Genomic DNA, 16599 nt, shown 5'->3' with positions numbered 1-16599 from the left:
ACTTAGCCCTGTCACCCTCAGACCAGAAACATTTTTATTGTTTAAGTGCATTTATGTCTGAAAGACTTTTGGAAGGATAGGTGTTGCTCCTTTTTGTATAAGATGAGTTGTTTGATGTTACCAGTATGCATTCTTTCATTGTTTTTGCCCTCTGGTGCTGATGTATCTTGATTCTGTTATGGAAAGAAGATATCTATCTCAGCAGTAAACTTTATAAAGTAAATTGTAATCAAAACTGATGCATGTTTTCTGAAACTAGAAAAGAGGGTGGGAGCACAGCTGGAAAAGTTGCTATCTACAGGAGCACTTGAATTTTCCTGTTCAAGATGATGTTAACTAAAATGTCTGTGTCACAAGTTTTGGTTAGACTGAACTATGCACTAAGGGGACAAAGGACTACATGCTATTTAATACGATACATTTTATTAAGAATGCAAAAGCTACTTTATACCACCACCTTTCTGGAAAAAAAGAGAACTTTAACATTTGATACAGCTGAAATGTATCGTTAGTACTTTATTCTATAAAAGTTCTTGAAAATTTATGTTAGTATACCAGCTATTAAATGAGATGTAAGGTCACTGAGGGTTCTGGTCATGTCTCCTACATGTGAAAGGCTAATGTAAAATAGATTGTAATGGACACATCTTCCTCTTCACCCCCAAGGAAGTTGTTAGATTTCTTCACATAGATTAAACTGTGAAAATTAGTTTTGATAATGGTTTCTGATGATGAAATACACTTAAGGATTATTTTCTTTTTAAGATTAAGTTATCTTACGTGAAATACTCAATAAGGTAATAATTATTCAGATTAAATCTGGGAGATATAAAACATGCCTTGTTCTTTACTCTTCCCATGCATCTACACTCAGGGTTTTTTTGTGTTTTTTTTTAATCTCCATTTCACTGGTAAATTCCCTGATAAATTTTTTGCATTTCCTATTCTTGTGATTTTATTGTAAGACTTGAACAGTCCCTCAAAAATCTGCTAGTTCTGCAGAATGATGAATGTTGAGATACTACATAAACATTACCAGATTAAATTTTTATTCCTCGTGGCTATGTAAAAGATGTCTCAAAAAAACCTTGTGTGATCTATTATCTAATTTGCCTGTTTCGGGCTAGTGAAAAGGACTCAGAAAGAAGTGGGAGCATCATTGCGTTCAGGATCTCAGCTGTTGAGTCAATAAATCATCTAACAAGCTGAAATATCGTTGTACCCAAAATGAATCACCACTGTTAACTTGTGGTGAAAATACTAACTCTATAGCTGTGACACTGTATGTGTTATAGCTGCCTTCTTGATTGATTTATTTTTCTCCTTCTCTCCCCTCCCCCACTGGAATTCATAAAGGAATGTGGAGTAGAATCATGACCATCTGAAGATTCAAGCTAATTGGGAAACAAAAGCAAATGAAGAGCAGACGTGGTTAGTTAGCTTTGTTGCCATCTGTCACAAATTAATCAAAGCAGTTTTGACTGTGGCTAATATAGTCATCGTGTTAGCACTTACCATAAACATTTCTCCTGGTTAAAAAAAATAAAATCTGATAATATTGAATAATATAATATCCTGGATCTCTCAAACTAGATTCTTGTTTCTATCGCCATAAATGATGTTTCGTTGAAATTTGACGTAACTGCTGTGTTATGTGTAGCTGCTTTTAACCTCATTTTTTTTACAAAATGGTTCTAGTGTACTTCACCTTGAAGTCAGCTTTCAGCAGCATATCTACAGAGAGGGAAAAGCTGAAGCAGATGCTAGAGCATGAGGCATCATCATCTCCATCTGCACAAATAGTTGGCTTGAAGAATGCCTTAACGTCTGTAAGTGATATGCTGAAGTTCAGCAAGCTTCATTATCATCAGTTATTACTTTTAAATTTTATAGTAGTTAATTTCCATTTTGTTAGTGTCTGCTCTGTGCTAAAATTTACAATATTGAAGAATAATGAATCATGATTATACATGGTATTTTACAAAGACTGTCTTTCCTAAATGGTAAAGGTACTGTGAAATCATGAAGACTTGATAGATCACACTGTGCCCCTAAATAAATCTGTGTTACTTGATGCTATGTATGAGAGTTGCTTTGTAACTGAGTCTACTTTGTCTGGATCAATCATTCCATTCTGATATGCTGTGGCTTTTCCTAAACAGCACCAAACATTTGCTATAACTTGGCACAAAATAAAGAAAGGAGCAGCTGAAGGCACTCGGCTGTCCTTTCTATTGCACCAGAGCTTTGCTGCTCTGCACCAAAATACTGAAAAACAAACTCAAGTACAGCTTGTTTATATTGGCTTCCACCTTCATCTGTTAGTCATCTGAAAGCAGCAATGGATTAGTTAGAACAAAATCCTAAATGACAAAAGATTATGCTCTTTAAAAAGTTGGTTGGATTTGGTTGGTACACTTTTTTCAACATGAACTGGTCTCAAACAGTTTCAATACATCAACAGTAACCTGATTTCAGAACAATGAGGGCCATCATTACCATGATCTTAAAATTTCAGTCTGTGTTTCAAATTGCTAATCAGAGGCAGGAGTGACTTTGGTTAAATGTGGTGTAGATCTTAAAATTAGTTCAATATAAGAGCTTGCTTTGTATTACAAAAGTTGTGTGTGGTTATAGCGTTTTTAAAATGTTTCTTTCCCTGGATGTGTAGATGTTGTGATGTCTTCATAGAATTTGGAGAACAGTGGAGCTTGTTGCATAAAACTACATTCACTCATTTGTTTTTGGCTTTCAGCTGTTCCACTTGGGACATCTAATTGGGTGTCTTCACTTTTTCCAATGTTATTTGCTTAAAATTTTACATTTAAAAAAATCGGTTCTAAGGTTTGTGAACTGAGTGAACACTCAGCTAAACCTAGATTCTTTTTTAAGTGATAAAATTCTGTTCATCCTATGTCTTTTAAAAATCGTGCTCTTTGTTCTTATTTGTTATTTAATAACCCTTCTGTAACCCATCCAGATGCGATTTCTGAACTCTGGCAGTTCCAGCAGAAGTAACATCTATGTGAAAGCTGTTCTTAGCCTTTAGCTCTGTAAAGCTGTGATGCCAACAGAAACTTTCTCACCATGCACAGCAGACAATCCTGTAGGAGAAAAGAATGAGCTTCCTTTGAAGTGTTCTGGAAACACAGATACGATAAACTCTAAGACTGTTCCTTTCAAGAGAGTCTTGTAATCATGACTTCAGTATTTGTTTTTTATTAAAATTTTTATTCAGTTAATAAGGACCAAAACTCATACAGATTGAAAGCTATCAACTGTTAGGCTTAATGATCTGGCAGGGGAAGAAATCAAAACAAAGTTGAAGTGCATAAAACACATTTTTCAGAATAAGCATCTCTGCCTTTGCTTTTCCCTTGTCAACATGCTATTCTTGACCTCCACACAGCAAATAGACAAAAGTGAACGGAAGAAAGCACAAGAGAAGGAAGTAATTTTAGCATGATATACAGGAAGGCTATATAAATTCTTTATTGTATTAGTTTGATGTGGGTATAAGGTGTAAGATTGTCCACTTGAGAGACGAGTGCTAAATGCTAGTATGTTGAAGCTAGACCACACAAATGTAAAGCAAGAGAACATTTCTTCTCCCATTCACCATTACTTCAGACCTACTGTCTTTCCTACTTCCAACAAAAACTACTGTCAGAATCAGAATTGGACAAAGTAAATGCATAAATTGCAATGCTCTTGTATTGATTCACATTGCAGAAGTAGGCAGTAAATGTTCAGTTTTGTTCCATCCTAATGGCTGGATTGTTTCTTTTAATTTTTGTGTCTATCAGAGTTTCTGCTACAGAAGGTTGTTTTTTTTCCTAAATGTTCCCATTAAAAGGCTGTCAGGACACACATTGTAAACTGTTTTTTGATTCAGTGTTAGAAAGAGTTCTGCAACTCTGCTAGCTGTAGAGAATGACTTGGAATGGACAGATTATCCTGTCTACTTTTGCCAGAAGAAATATTTCAAAATAGTAAAATCTAATTAATTTAGAATACAGCTTAAAGCAGACTGCCATAGAAGAGATTTGGTATGTAAAGAACAAATCCTAGGAAAATAATGTTACAGGAAAATCTTTTCTTCATTCTCACTTTTACTTTGATACAAAGCTGAGACCAAATACATCTCATGCTCTTGGTACTTCTAACAATCTAAGGATTTGCACAGATTTGAGACTTTGCAGGATAAAGAAGCACTAAATCCTCAGATTCCTATCCAAAGTCACCCCTTTCCTTCAGCTCTACATCAAACCATTCATATTCTGTGGTGGATCATATTTCAGATGTATCTTAGCAAGAAGATTCACTGCTGTGTTTCTGTATGACAGGAGAAATGTGAAGATGGTTAGGTGGAAGAGGCCTCTTTTGTAGCAGTTTTTAAAGGAGAACATGTTGAGATAAACAGTAATCTACGTAGCCCCACCAGAAACTTAAGTATGCTTCTTGGTTCTCTTGAAGAAGATGAGACAAAAAAAAATTACTGTTTTATGTTTACTTATTCCTATATTTGCTTCCCTGTGTGGTTAAATCAAACTTGAAATCCTTATGGATGATCAAAGGGCTGGGGCTGGAACATCTCTTCTAGGAAGAAAGGTTGACTGAGCTGGGATTAAATCTCTGGGGAGACCTTATTGCAGCCTTCTGATACTTGAGAGGGAGGGCCACAAGAGATGAGGAGAGACTCTTTACTGGGGTATGTCTTGATAATAAAAAGAGTAATGGTTTTAAATGAAAAGGTAGATTTTAGGTAAGATAAGGAAGAAATCCTCTACCATGAGGATGAATAAGGCTCTAGAACAGGTCGCCTAGAGAAGCTGTGAATGCTCAGTCACTGGATGCATTGAAGGTTGGATGCGACCCTGGGTGGCCTGATCTAGTGGAAAGTTCCTGTGACAAAGTGGTTGAAACCATCTAGTCTTTAAAATCCCATGCCATTTTATGATTTCATGGTTGACAGTCACCAAGAGGAGATAACAGCTGTCCCCCAGGCATGCCTTTCAGTGGTCAAGTAAACATCCAGGAATTACAGACATAGTCAAAGCAGCAGGGAAGCATCTGAAAAAAAAAAAATACACAAAAAAATAAATCCCTGGTTTCAGGGAATAAATAAGCTCATAGGGCCATCCAAGCACCCCAGCAGAGTGAAGTCTTGTCAGACTCTGGGTTCAGGCTAATCCTCAAGCAACAAACAGGCTCCTAGAGCTTCTCCCCCTTCAGTAGTTCCAACAGAGTATGGGGGAAAACCCACCTATCTCAGAAGTAGTATTGTCTAAAGGATTGCAGTGGGGGCAGTGGCTGGAGGAGTGCTAGCTAGTCCATAGAGTGTGTGTTGTTTGAATTATTCTGTACAGCTGGGAGACAGTAACTGCTTCTGTGTAACTTTTTTGCAAGTGCATGGAGCATAGAGTATATTACCATAAGTACAGTTGGTCTTACAATGCTACATGTAATTGTAACACTGAGGAATTGGATTCCTCTTTATGCGTAAGCATCCCAGTTTCTGAAATGAAGCAAAGAAAGAGCTGTTTCACTATCAATATCTGTAGAGGCTTATTTTTTAAATGGAGTAAATTTAAAACAATGCTCATTATGCTTATACATAATTATAAAGCAGTAGAATATAAAATAGTACGGAATATTAAAAAATACATAGTACAACTGTAGTAAATACAAATACATGTTTTTCTCAGCAAAAATAAAAAAAAAAAGCTAAGTTGTTGGTTTTTTTGTTTGGTTGGTTCTTAAGTATGTTGTTTGTTCATAGTTTTTCTGTATAGTTTGGAGGAGTCTTTCTCCCCTAGGGCCTCATTACATCCAGTGAAGCTTGCCCCCTGCCATTTCTGCAATTGTCTCTGGGAAAACAATGTCACGTACAGTGGTTGTCTTATATTCATTCAGAATATTTTCTGTTCTTGCCTAGTGCAGTAGTGCACTTCAGTTGAGGTGCAGCAACAAAAGTGGAAGATAGCTTTGTCTTACTAATTAGTCTGAAGCCTTACATCTCTGTTAGTGGAAGACAAAGGGAACAGTATATCAGCTTGATGAAAAAAAGTCACTTTTCAGTGTGGCAAGAATGAGAACATTTAGAGACAAGATAGAGGTGAGGGAAAGGAGCTTAAAAAAAAAATGCACAAAATTCATTCATTCTTAATTATATCACCTTGCACAATCTAGTAACTTGAAAGTGCCATCCCTGGCTCTTGTTCTCCACTTGTCTTCTCCCTCACACTGAATAAAAATAATTTTAGAGACAAGGTACAAGATTTTAACCATTTATAACAAATAATTTGCTACCAGTAACCAATTATGTGTTTAATACTGCATTTAAAAATACTCCTTCCCTTTCTTTTTACACAATGAAACCACTGTTAAATTAGTTGAGAGAACTTTATATCCCCAATATTTTTGTTAAATATTCCAGGCAATAGCACAAAACACAGATCTAAAAGACCGGTTACGCAGAATACATGCCGAATCTATGATCCTTGATTCAGCATCTAATGCAAAATCAAGTCCAGATTTGGTGAAGGTGGGTATGGATTTCCTCTTTCAGTGATCTTTTCCTCAAGCTCCTACATCTAGATGGTGTTACATTTTGTCCTGTTCTTCATGTTTTCCCTGCAGTGTATTGTGTTAGCAAAATGAGTCCGCTTTTGTGATTATGAATCATTTCTGTTGATGCATTGTGTTATATTTAATTTCAAAGATTTCCCTTGTGAGCAGTTTTCCTGAGCATACCACCATTGCTTTTGCTACTGGCTCCTGGTATTCTCCCTTACCTCCTGCCCACTTCCCATTCAGCATGAACAAAGCTGCCTTGTCACCTGCTGCCAGTGGTTCTCTCTCCTTGCATTCCCCTGTTAACTTTCATGCCTGTCTGAATACTGTTAGCCCAGAACACTAACTACTGGTGTGACTGACTTAATGTTCAGAGCCATTAATAGACTTTTCATGAAAGAATCAAAGAAATGAAATGTATGGGATCTTCAGCCATTTAGTTGTGTGTGTTTGAGAACAGGGAGTCTTCTGCATATCCAGTTAGCCAGTTTGAGATTCACTGAAGTACTGGCAGTTTTTTGGCTCACTTCAGAATGCATATGAATGTGGTGTATTTATAGATCATAGGACCTAGATGTTTAAGATTCCAATAAGGGAAGCAAGAACTTATTTCTGATGAATTTTCCTACGTGCTAACTGATACAGAAACTTCTGCTGTGCTTGTATAATAAATCCTGCATTAGAACTTGAATGGATGTAGTGTTGGGTTTTATATAACATACTATTTCCTTTCATTTTTAAAGGCAGTTTAGTCATTCAGTCTGTTCATTTCTATTTTAGTTCCATTTTAGAAGTACAGATTTTAGTCATATTTTGCCTCTCTTTTCTTTTAAGGTAATTGATCATTTCAGTGTCTTTTGTTTTTAATCCCATAAAGTTTTTGAATAGCACTGCTATACAGAGAGGCATTAATGAATGAGTACATTGGTTTTTAATTTCAAGAGCAATCATCCTGTTTAGTGGAAGACCTTGTAAAAGATATTGGGTTATTTCTCACACACAGAATCATAGAATTGCTTAGATTGGAAAAGACCTTATAGCTCATCAAGTCCATGCTGTATGCACTGCATATATAGTGACGAAATTAGCTTTTAAAATGTCCTTTAGGGCATTTGTTGATGAAATCCCTCTGGAACTTACAGACAAAAATCATTTATACTGGAAAATTTTCATATTAGATTGTCTGAGGACTGCAATACAGTACTGTTGCTGTGAGGTCACTGCACAAAGCTTGGCTCTAGATGATATATCTGCTGCTATGATAGGCCTGTGGAAATTGAAGCGGTATTAACTAGTTTTTCAAGCCTTTGCATAAAATAAACATTTACTTTATATTTTGAGTCATTTATGGTGCAGTTCATCATGCCACAATTGAAACATGAACAAAGACAAAGTGAAGCTCTCATGTGATTAAATATAAAAACAAAGTGTTCTTTTATGAGCCTCTTCTGCTCATTTTGCTTCTGAGATTCAAAATAGAGTTGGAAACAATCCCAATAGCACTGCTCATGCACATAGGAAGTTTTTTTTTTTGACTTGCAGGCCAATGTAACTGCCTTCCCCCAGAAGAGTCAATTTTGAGGTTACTTCTTTCTTGTGGCTTTACTGGGATTATGCAATTAAAAAAAAAAAAAAAAAAGCAGAAATCTTCTGTAAGTAACAAACCAAACTGTTATCAATGTCACCATTATCAGCACACAGTGAATAACATTCTATATTGTAGTAAAACCAACAGAGAAGCCTCAAAAGATTTGTCAGTTTGATTACAGACTTCCCAGATAATTCATTAAGTGAGTTCTGAAAGTAAAGCTCTAAAAATTTTTTAATTTTGCAATTCCTACAAAATTATGATAGCAAAGGCAGCCATGGTTACAAGTTAAGAACGCATCACGTACAGAAAGAAGCTTGAGAGCAGCTAATATGCTAATTTGGACCAGCCAGCCTTATTCCTTAGTAGGGATGCAGCTATGAGGGAACTACCAATACTCACTGGTAGTCCCACCTTTGCTATACTACATTTGGCAACTCTGCTTATACCAACTACCTATAGAGAGAACTTGGGGTTTCTGCAGGTGGAGGTCATGAAATCTGTACATTTTGTACAAACAGAACTTCAGCAGCAAAAGCAATATCATTGATGCAGCTTTGATAATATGCTGGCTTGAGTTGATACACAGTTCTTGGGTGTGAATATGAAGCTTTCTGAAGCATAGCAAGGAAGACAACCAAGTGGAGATAGTCAGGAAAACATTGCTGTTGCATAGAAAATAACTTCACCCCTCTGAATTTGTATGCTACTGCTTGACCAGACTTGCATTAAGCGAGGCCAGGGAAAAGAGAAAACTAGTATGTTTATTAAGATCAGCAAAGAATGAGAATCCAGCATGTAGTAAAAAAAGTTGGAACTTTCTCCTCTGTGGGGATTTCTTAGTGATATACTTGCATATGTATCTGGCTGAACCTCTCAAATATCAATGCATTTTCACATTTTTTTTTTGGTCAGAGGAAATAGTACATGGCACAGTATGAACTGGTCTACTGAATTGTAGATTTTGTCTTTTTTAGTCTATTTTCATTTGGTTTTAAATACCCTCCTCAGAACATGCTACCTTTCACTAAGTTGGAAAAGGAGCATGTGCAGTCTTCTCCCAGGTGTTCTACAACCCTTTAACTTATGTGACTGGATTTATATGCGTGAATGCTATTTGTAGTATTCTTCCTCTCAACACTTTGTATTTCTTTTAAACAGGAGAATTCAAGAGAAGAAAACAGAGGTCTGGTTCACCAGATCTCCAATGAAAGCAGACTGTCTATTGCTGATTCTCTTACAGAATTTTTTGATGCACAGGAAGTCCTACTGTCCGCTAGTTCTTCAGAAAATGAGGTCTGAGCTTTAAGGTTGAAACTTTTCTTATCTAGTTATTATCTGCTACTCAGCATGTCTTTCAGTGTGCTAATTGCACATCAGATGATTTGACAAAAATAAGTTATTATGCTGCTTGTGTTTGTTATCTCTTTACAGTTGAATGTAAAAAATTATTGTGGAAAAGTCTTCTATGCACATTGAGGAAAATGGCAAACAGGTAGCTCATATGCAGACACTGCATATATTGTATGATCTGCCTTGAGTCATCGTGCAAGAGCTAAAGAAATTCTATCACAGAAATAGAAATATATATCTGCCCTGTAGGTATACCTTGGGGCCAAGACTACAGATACTAAAACTTAATAGCTCACTTCTCCAGGACTCCCTAAATTCTTGGTGTTTGATGTGGTGAAAGCCCTTCTAGCTCTGAGACCAAGAGGATAAAGCACATTTTCACTAAGATAAAAAACTGAATTATCGCTGGTGGTAATAATTCCCAAAGTATTTAATTCTGAGGTCCACTTAGTACTTTTCTCCGATACTGAAATACAGCTTAAAAAGTTCAGATCTACAAGAAATATTAATTGCAGCAAAAAGTAACAATTTGTGTGCACGTGGAATTACTTTAATGGGTATGTTAGTGAGTAACATATCTTATCCTGCACATAGGTATCAGATGATGATTCATACGTAAGTGATATCAGTGACAATGTCTCAGAAGATAACCTAAGCAATGACATAGAGAATGAAAGACAAACTTTAGGTAAGTTGAGGGTCTTATGATATCATGTTTTGGGAATTTGTTTCTTGTTTGAGGTATTTTTTTGTGTTTTGTTAGAAAACATTTGATATTACAGATTGTGATATAGACAGCTTGTGTGGTCTTTTCCCCCTCTTATCACCTCAGACTGCTTTAGAGCAGCACATTCTGATTAATCTGATTAAAAGGGCCAAGGCACCATTGTTTAAACAGGATGGTGGTTCAGTATCAGCAGAGAAACACCAATGTGCTTGTCCTCTCAATTTCAGCTCCTTTTCAGATCTTTCATAGCCACAGGATTTTTCAAACTAGCAAGGCTTGCTGCTTTTGGTTGCTTTTTCATTTCATTTTTCTCTAGAAATGAATTTGCTTCAATATAACAACCATGTTCAAATTTGTCATTTTTAGTAGATTTTATTGTTTAAAAGAACATGTCAATTATTTACTGTCACACCTCATGCCTGACCATACAAGTTTCTTCTCTGCCTGTTTTAATTATGACAGGCTTGTTACTGGGTGCACTTATTTAACAGTCTTGCTAATTAGAGAGAATAAAAAAAAAAAATAGAGGCAAAAGAATTGGTATAATAAACTAATTAGCTTTGTGCTTTGAGAGCATTTCATCTAATCACAATCTTCTTCCCGCTTCATCTGTGTTACATTCAATAATACTGACCAGTTGTTTCTTACTTGCAAGTGTAACCTGATCATCTCCAAGGATGAGTGGATCCCTTTATATTTGGGTAGTTAACATGTTTGGAGATCTGTTCTGTAGTTGTTTAAAAAATGAAGATGTTTTGAAATACAGGATTGGTTTTCTTTTCCTCATAATCTGAATCTTAGAAAACTAAGAAAGTAGCAGTATTCGTCTTGTAACAAAGACACCACCACTGAAACTATGCTGTGTGAGCAGCACCTCTGTGTACTTCTGGTACCTTTTTCTGTGCCTTGGTCAGTCTACCTCGCCCATTGCAAACTGGATACCTTTTTTCCTACACGGGCTTTCACTGAGTTATGAATTGTGGGGTTTTGATAAAAATCTTTTGACCACTGCACTGTCAAAAGTCAGACCAGATGATAGCAGTGGTCCAATCTGACTTGAAAAGTCACTGATCCAAGCAGAAGGTCAGGTGTCTTAGTCTCCTTCAGTGTTGTTGTGGCTGTTTTTCCACAGGTCTTGCAAACCAGAGGGGATTTCTTTTCATTAGGAGTGGGCAAACTACACTGTAGAGAGAAATCTCATCAATCTGACAAAAATCTCATTCGTCTGAATCAAAACTGATATATAACTAAGCAATGTACCTGTTGCAGAAGCTCATAGCTCTATTTTAATTCAGTAGATGTAATTTCATTGCACACCTTCAACTATTTATTCTGGTCTGACTGCTTTGACAACTCTGGCCACCTCAGGTATTCTTGTGGTTGAGTCTTTTTTTTTTTTTTTCTTTTTTTTAAATATTAGCAAGCCCTAAGTTCCAGAATTGCTTTAGTTTTTCTACCTGTTAAGCAGGTAGAAAGCAATATATGCAATTAAATAAGCAATGCATGGGTGTATCTAAAAGTCAATGTGGTTTAACATTTTTAAAATGCTCTGTGCTATGGCAAGCACAGTAGGAAAGCCTTCATGTAAATCTGTGCCACAGTAGATTTCCTTGGAAGCAGTATTAAAAAAAAAAAAAAAAAAAGATAGATAGGAGTTACTTTGGTGCTTGGATCTGTAATTTATTCCTTGTCTTCTGAGAAGTGGCAACTTAATTGAAGCTCTGTCAGGGAGGGAGGTTTTTTGTCACTTAAACAGATAGGAATCTATCTCTGTTACGACTAAGACAGCAATAATATTTACTCATTCAAATTCAGCAGAAAGCCTGAGTCTCTCTTCTAGCCTTTAAGAGAAAGGAGGTAGTTTTTCACGCTGCTTTTCTACCTTCAGTTAACTTAGAGATATTAAAGTGATGTTTATTCTTTACCCCTTTGTAGCAGGCTATCTTTAAACCACAGGTGAAGTTATTTGAATGAAATGTGAGAGTGAAAGGTGGTTTTGGCAAAAAAAAAAGTTACATCTTAATGTATATTTGTAAGAGGGATAAAAAGTAAGTAAATGACATATTAACTCGTTCTGCTTATTTATTTTCAGACTGTATTTCTGAAAGTGGAATTGGATGTCATTCTAAAAGGAGAACATGTTTACCAGCTCCATGTCCCAATACTAGTAACATCAGCCTATGGAATATCTTAAGAAACAACATAGGAAAGGATCTCTCCAAAGTGGCCATGCCTGTAGAATTGAATGAGCCACTTAACACCCTTCAGCGTCTCTGCGAGGAGCTGGAATACAGTGAGCTACTAGATAAAGCAGCTCATACACCTAACCCATTTGAACGGATGGTAAACACTTAAGATTCTTAATAATAATCAGTACAACCAGAAGAGAGTACAATGTTAAAAAAAAAAATCTGTCAAATACATGAAGGCATTCTACTCCATTTTTCTTTCCATCCAGCTGAGAAAGGCAGGCTCCAACATGTCTCTGTTTGTTTCTGTACCCACTAATTTTTATTCTGCCTAATTCCTTTTGCTTTGTTAAGGAAGCGTATCTCCTGAAGTGCCTTATCCTGAAGGTTAAGTGAAGTACAAGTTGAAATCTGGTTTGTATCTTTTCTTCCTCCTTCCTCTTCTAGTTTTCCAAGAAGAAAAACTTGGAGCAAAGAGGAGTGAACTATTATGCTTCTCTCATGAGTATGGAAATTACAATACTATATATCTTTATAATGTGAAGTTGCCTAATCTGGAAGCAGTTCTCCATGGCAGATAGTGGGTCTTCCAGCCCTACCCTACTGTGATAGCTTTGTGTCAATTAAGCGAGCTCCATTTGTTTTATCAGCTGATTTTTTGTAATTCTGAAGATGCTACAAAGTGGTCAGGAACTCAAAACTAGGCACTGCTTATATATGTTGATTACTATATTGATGTCATCTTCCACTACCATAGAATCCTGAATTGAGAATTTGATAGATAACAAGAGAAAATTTATTTCAGTTGTTTGCTTCTAGATTCACAAGAGTTACTTAATGTGTATGCCTATAAATAAAAGATTTTAAAGCTCACTACGTTCTCTTAAATAGAAGAGATGGATTGTACCATACACTAAATTAAGTCTTCTGATCAATATTTCTTACTTTAAAATGAGACTATTAATGAATGTAATTAATTACATTATAAATACTGCTCAAAAATAACTTGCTCCAACTCTACAAGGATCATAACTTTGTGTCTGTCCTTGGGATTTAGAGAGTGTAATACAATGGAGAGCATAGTAATGACAGCAAAATAGCAAGGTCCTAGGTTGCAGCAGGTGAGGGCTTACTCAAATGCAATAGTCAGCATCATAGAGATAAAGGAAAACCACACTTACCTTTAGAAGGTCTCAACTATGCAGGGGTCTCTAGCAAGATACCCTTACCTCCACTGCCAACCTTTAAATAAGATCTGGGAAGGGGTGTATCCTTCCAGTCACTTAGGTGCATTGCTTGCACCTGAGTTCCCTTGGGTTGGTTCTGCTTTCCTACCAAGTGCTCAATTACTGCTTGGAGCCATGACTTAGCATTTCTGCTGCAGAGTGTGGCTGTTAATTTGTTCTTAGTATAGAACTCTTTTTTGTTTTTGTTAAGAATAAGCGTTAAAAGAAAATGAGCAGTAGGTCTTTGCATAGGAATGCAAATAAGTCTCTTCACTCCTTCCCACACCTAAGCATCTGGAAATTGAATTGGAATGTAGTATTCTTTGACTCTGAAAAACTCTTGAAGTAAAATTATTGTTAACTGTTGTATAGTAATTGCAACATTTTGCTTCAGAATAGCTCATTTATTAAGTCAGTTTCTGAACTTGTGAAAGGAACACACTACTCTTTCACAAAATGTGGAAAAGGAAATGAAAAGGAAGAAAAATGGTACAAGTTGCATTGAACGTAGCAAATTTTGTGAAAACTCTCACAGTGTTTCCTGTGCCATATTTAGGGAAAGGATAGCGAGTAGATCCATAGAATAACAGACCATAACTGTAAAAGCCAATTACAATACAAAATCTGTCAGTGGTTTTTAAGTTTACTGCTTTCAATTCTGTGTGTTCTGAATTGTTTCTGAAACTGAATTGTTTCAAACTGTTTTCAGACACTGTTTTCAGTCAAATAATTTGTGAAGTTTGATCCTATTAACTCCATCACTGGTCTCTTGAATGATTCATTGAAAACTGAAAAACTCTATAATGTATGAACTAATGCTTAACTCCCAGGAGGAGGCATACACATTTGTAGTCTGCAAATAATGGAAAAAAGAAACAGGTGATGTCAGGATAAGGCCTTTGCTTATATTTTCTGTTAAGTCCGAATCTATTGAAAAAAAAAGTGCATGATTGTGATAAAGTAATCAGAATTCTCTGTGTGTTATTTCCAGGTATATATAGCTGCGTTTGCAGTATCTGCGTATGCATCCAGTTACTACCGAGCTGGAAGCAAGCCATTTAATCCTGTTCTTGGAGAAACCTATGAATGTATTCGTGAAGATAAGGGTTTCCAGTTCTTTGCAGAACAGGTACTGTATGCTGCAACATTTACTTTTGCTATTTGATAGACTACTTAATTCTGAATGCATGGCTGGTATCCCCCAGAGCTATAGCAAAATACATTACTCTGCATCACCTTAGCCCAGCAAAACTCAAGGGATGCTCTAGAATTATAAATGAAGGAAATGGCTTTGTTTATTGAGGAAAGGCAGCTAACGCTAGGATGGAATGTGACAATCAGTCACTGACAGTCAGAAGCAAAGGCTTGGCAGGCTGTTACTCCAGTAACTAGGTAACTTGTTTAAGTTTCTCATTCTGAAATCTGATCACTACAAAAGGCTTTATGTTCTTGTCATGTTCTTTTGTGTGCAATCGTTTAAAATTTTCATAACAAATTGTCTTTTTTACAGCAAATATTTCATTCACATGAGTTGATCAACCACCGGTATTTTCTATGCACCATGAATATTTATCCTCCCTGTCCAAATACTTTGTGGGCTAAGCCTGTCAAATCTGGTACCACGGCTTAGTAGCTGAAGGATGTATACAGCACATCAAGGTCTGAGTGTTGCTGAAAATAGCCTTCCTGTAGTATGGTTATTAAGCGTGGGTAAAAAATATATAATATTTGAACCAGTCCAGATAACAAAATTGCTAAGCTTGAGACGTAAGTTAAAATGAGGTAGAATTTGAAGAATCTGGTTCCTGTCAGAATGTAAGAAGGATTGAAAGCTGTCTTATTCTGTCTAGACATTGCAACAAAAGTTAGAAAATTAAAGTAGGCAAGGCTGTGCAGCCTAGAAATTTGGTCAGTGAAAGCCTCATAAGAGACTTCTATTATTAAATGAAAAGTGTTTTTGATGCACTTTGTACATCATGTTTTACAGAGGACAAGAAGCTGCACTATGTGATCTTTCCTTAGTCTAGGAAGTATCACAGACAAGTGAAAAAATAAGGAAAAAAAAGCAGAACAGTCAAAGCAAGAATCAAGTCTAAAGTTCAAGCAATGTGTCTGAATCTTTATTGTGTTTAGTTCTAAGTCACCAGTGTAACGTCAAATTGGAGTAGCAAAGCAGATAATAAAGTTTGGAACTTAGTTTAATGTAAGTTTGAATTAAAGGAGAAGATTTTCCCCTAAATATTAGACAAATCACTACAAAGGTTACTTTTCCTAAAGGAGATTTTTAAAATATGAGTATTCTTGTTTTGTTAATAACTGTTGTTCAAATATGTGCAGTATGTAACATGAGTGATAAAGTTTTACTGTATTATTATGGGGTGGAGGAATATTTGGAAGGGAGGGTGGTATAGGAGGAAAGAAATTTCATACAACTTGCAAGCATTAAATATTTCTTTTTGCATCAGGAGCTCTTATTTATTGCTTGTTTGAGCAAGCATTTTGATGCTTACTCTAGATAACTTGTTAGTGCAGGTACCATGTAACGTGTGAAATAAAGTAGAATGCATAAAATTATAGAGATCTGTTCTATTGTTAGGATATGTTCAGAATAGCTCTACTTAGCTCCATGACCTTACTCTGGAATTATCACAGTTTAAGTGAGAGCCAAGTTTAACCTGGGAATTATAGTGACATCTGGGGTTAATCTGAACACAGTATGTAAGAGAGAGACAGTGTTGCTCTCAGTGGATTAGGGTGTAGCTGAGAGTAATCAGTACTACTTTATTTCTTTTTTAACCATGTGAAGGTTGGTCAGGGAGAACTGCATAAAATAACAAATTTGCAAAATGAAACAAAGAAGAAAGTAAAACTGTATTCAAGTCATATGGGTGATTAAGAAATGAAATTCATAGTTGGAATTAGCAACTTGATTTGAAAATA

At 36.0% G+C, this 16599-nt stretch overlaps 1 protein-coding gene across 10 annotated transcripts in view; it reads left to right on the top strand.

The window, feature by feature from the left end:
* OSBPL3 (oxysterol binding protein like 3) overlaps positions 1-16599 on the top strand; it is a 90555-nt gene that overhangs the window by 59562 nt on the left and 14394 nt on the right. For 8 of the 10 annotated variants that reach the window (XM_048950549.1, XM_048950545.1, XM_048950547.1 and 5 more), the window contains 6 exons: positions 1699-1829; positions 6440-6547; positions 9326-9460; positions 10112-10205; positions 12337-12587; positions 14651-14788. In XM_048950549.1, the coding sequence (XP_048806506.1) occupies positions 1699-1829; positions 6440-6547; positions 9326-9460; positions 10112-10205; positions 12337-12587; positions 14651-14788 (857 nt within the window). The remainder of the gene's footprint in view (positions 1-1698; positions 1830-6439; positions 6548-9325; positions 9461-10111; positions 10206-12336; positions 12588-14650; positions 14789-16599) is intronic. The other 2 variants (XM_048950551.1, XM_048950553.1) reach the window with 1 other exon arrangement.

Source organism: Lagopus muta, chromosome 7, assembly GCF_023343835.1.
Source record: "Lagopus muta isolate bLagMut1 chromosome 7, bLagMut1 primary, whole genome shotgun sequence".
In the NCBI taxonomy this organism is placed as follows: Eukaryota; Metazoa; Chordata; class Aves; order Galliformes; family Phasianidae; genus Lagopus; species Lagopus muta.
The sequence above is the reverse complement of the archived record's forward strand: the minus strand, read 5'-3'. Positions and strand labels throughout refer to the sequence as shown.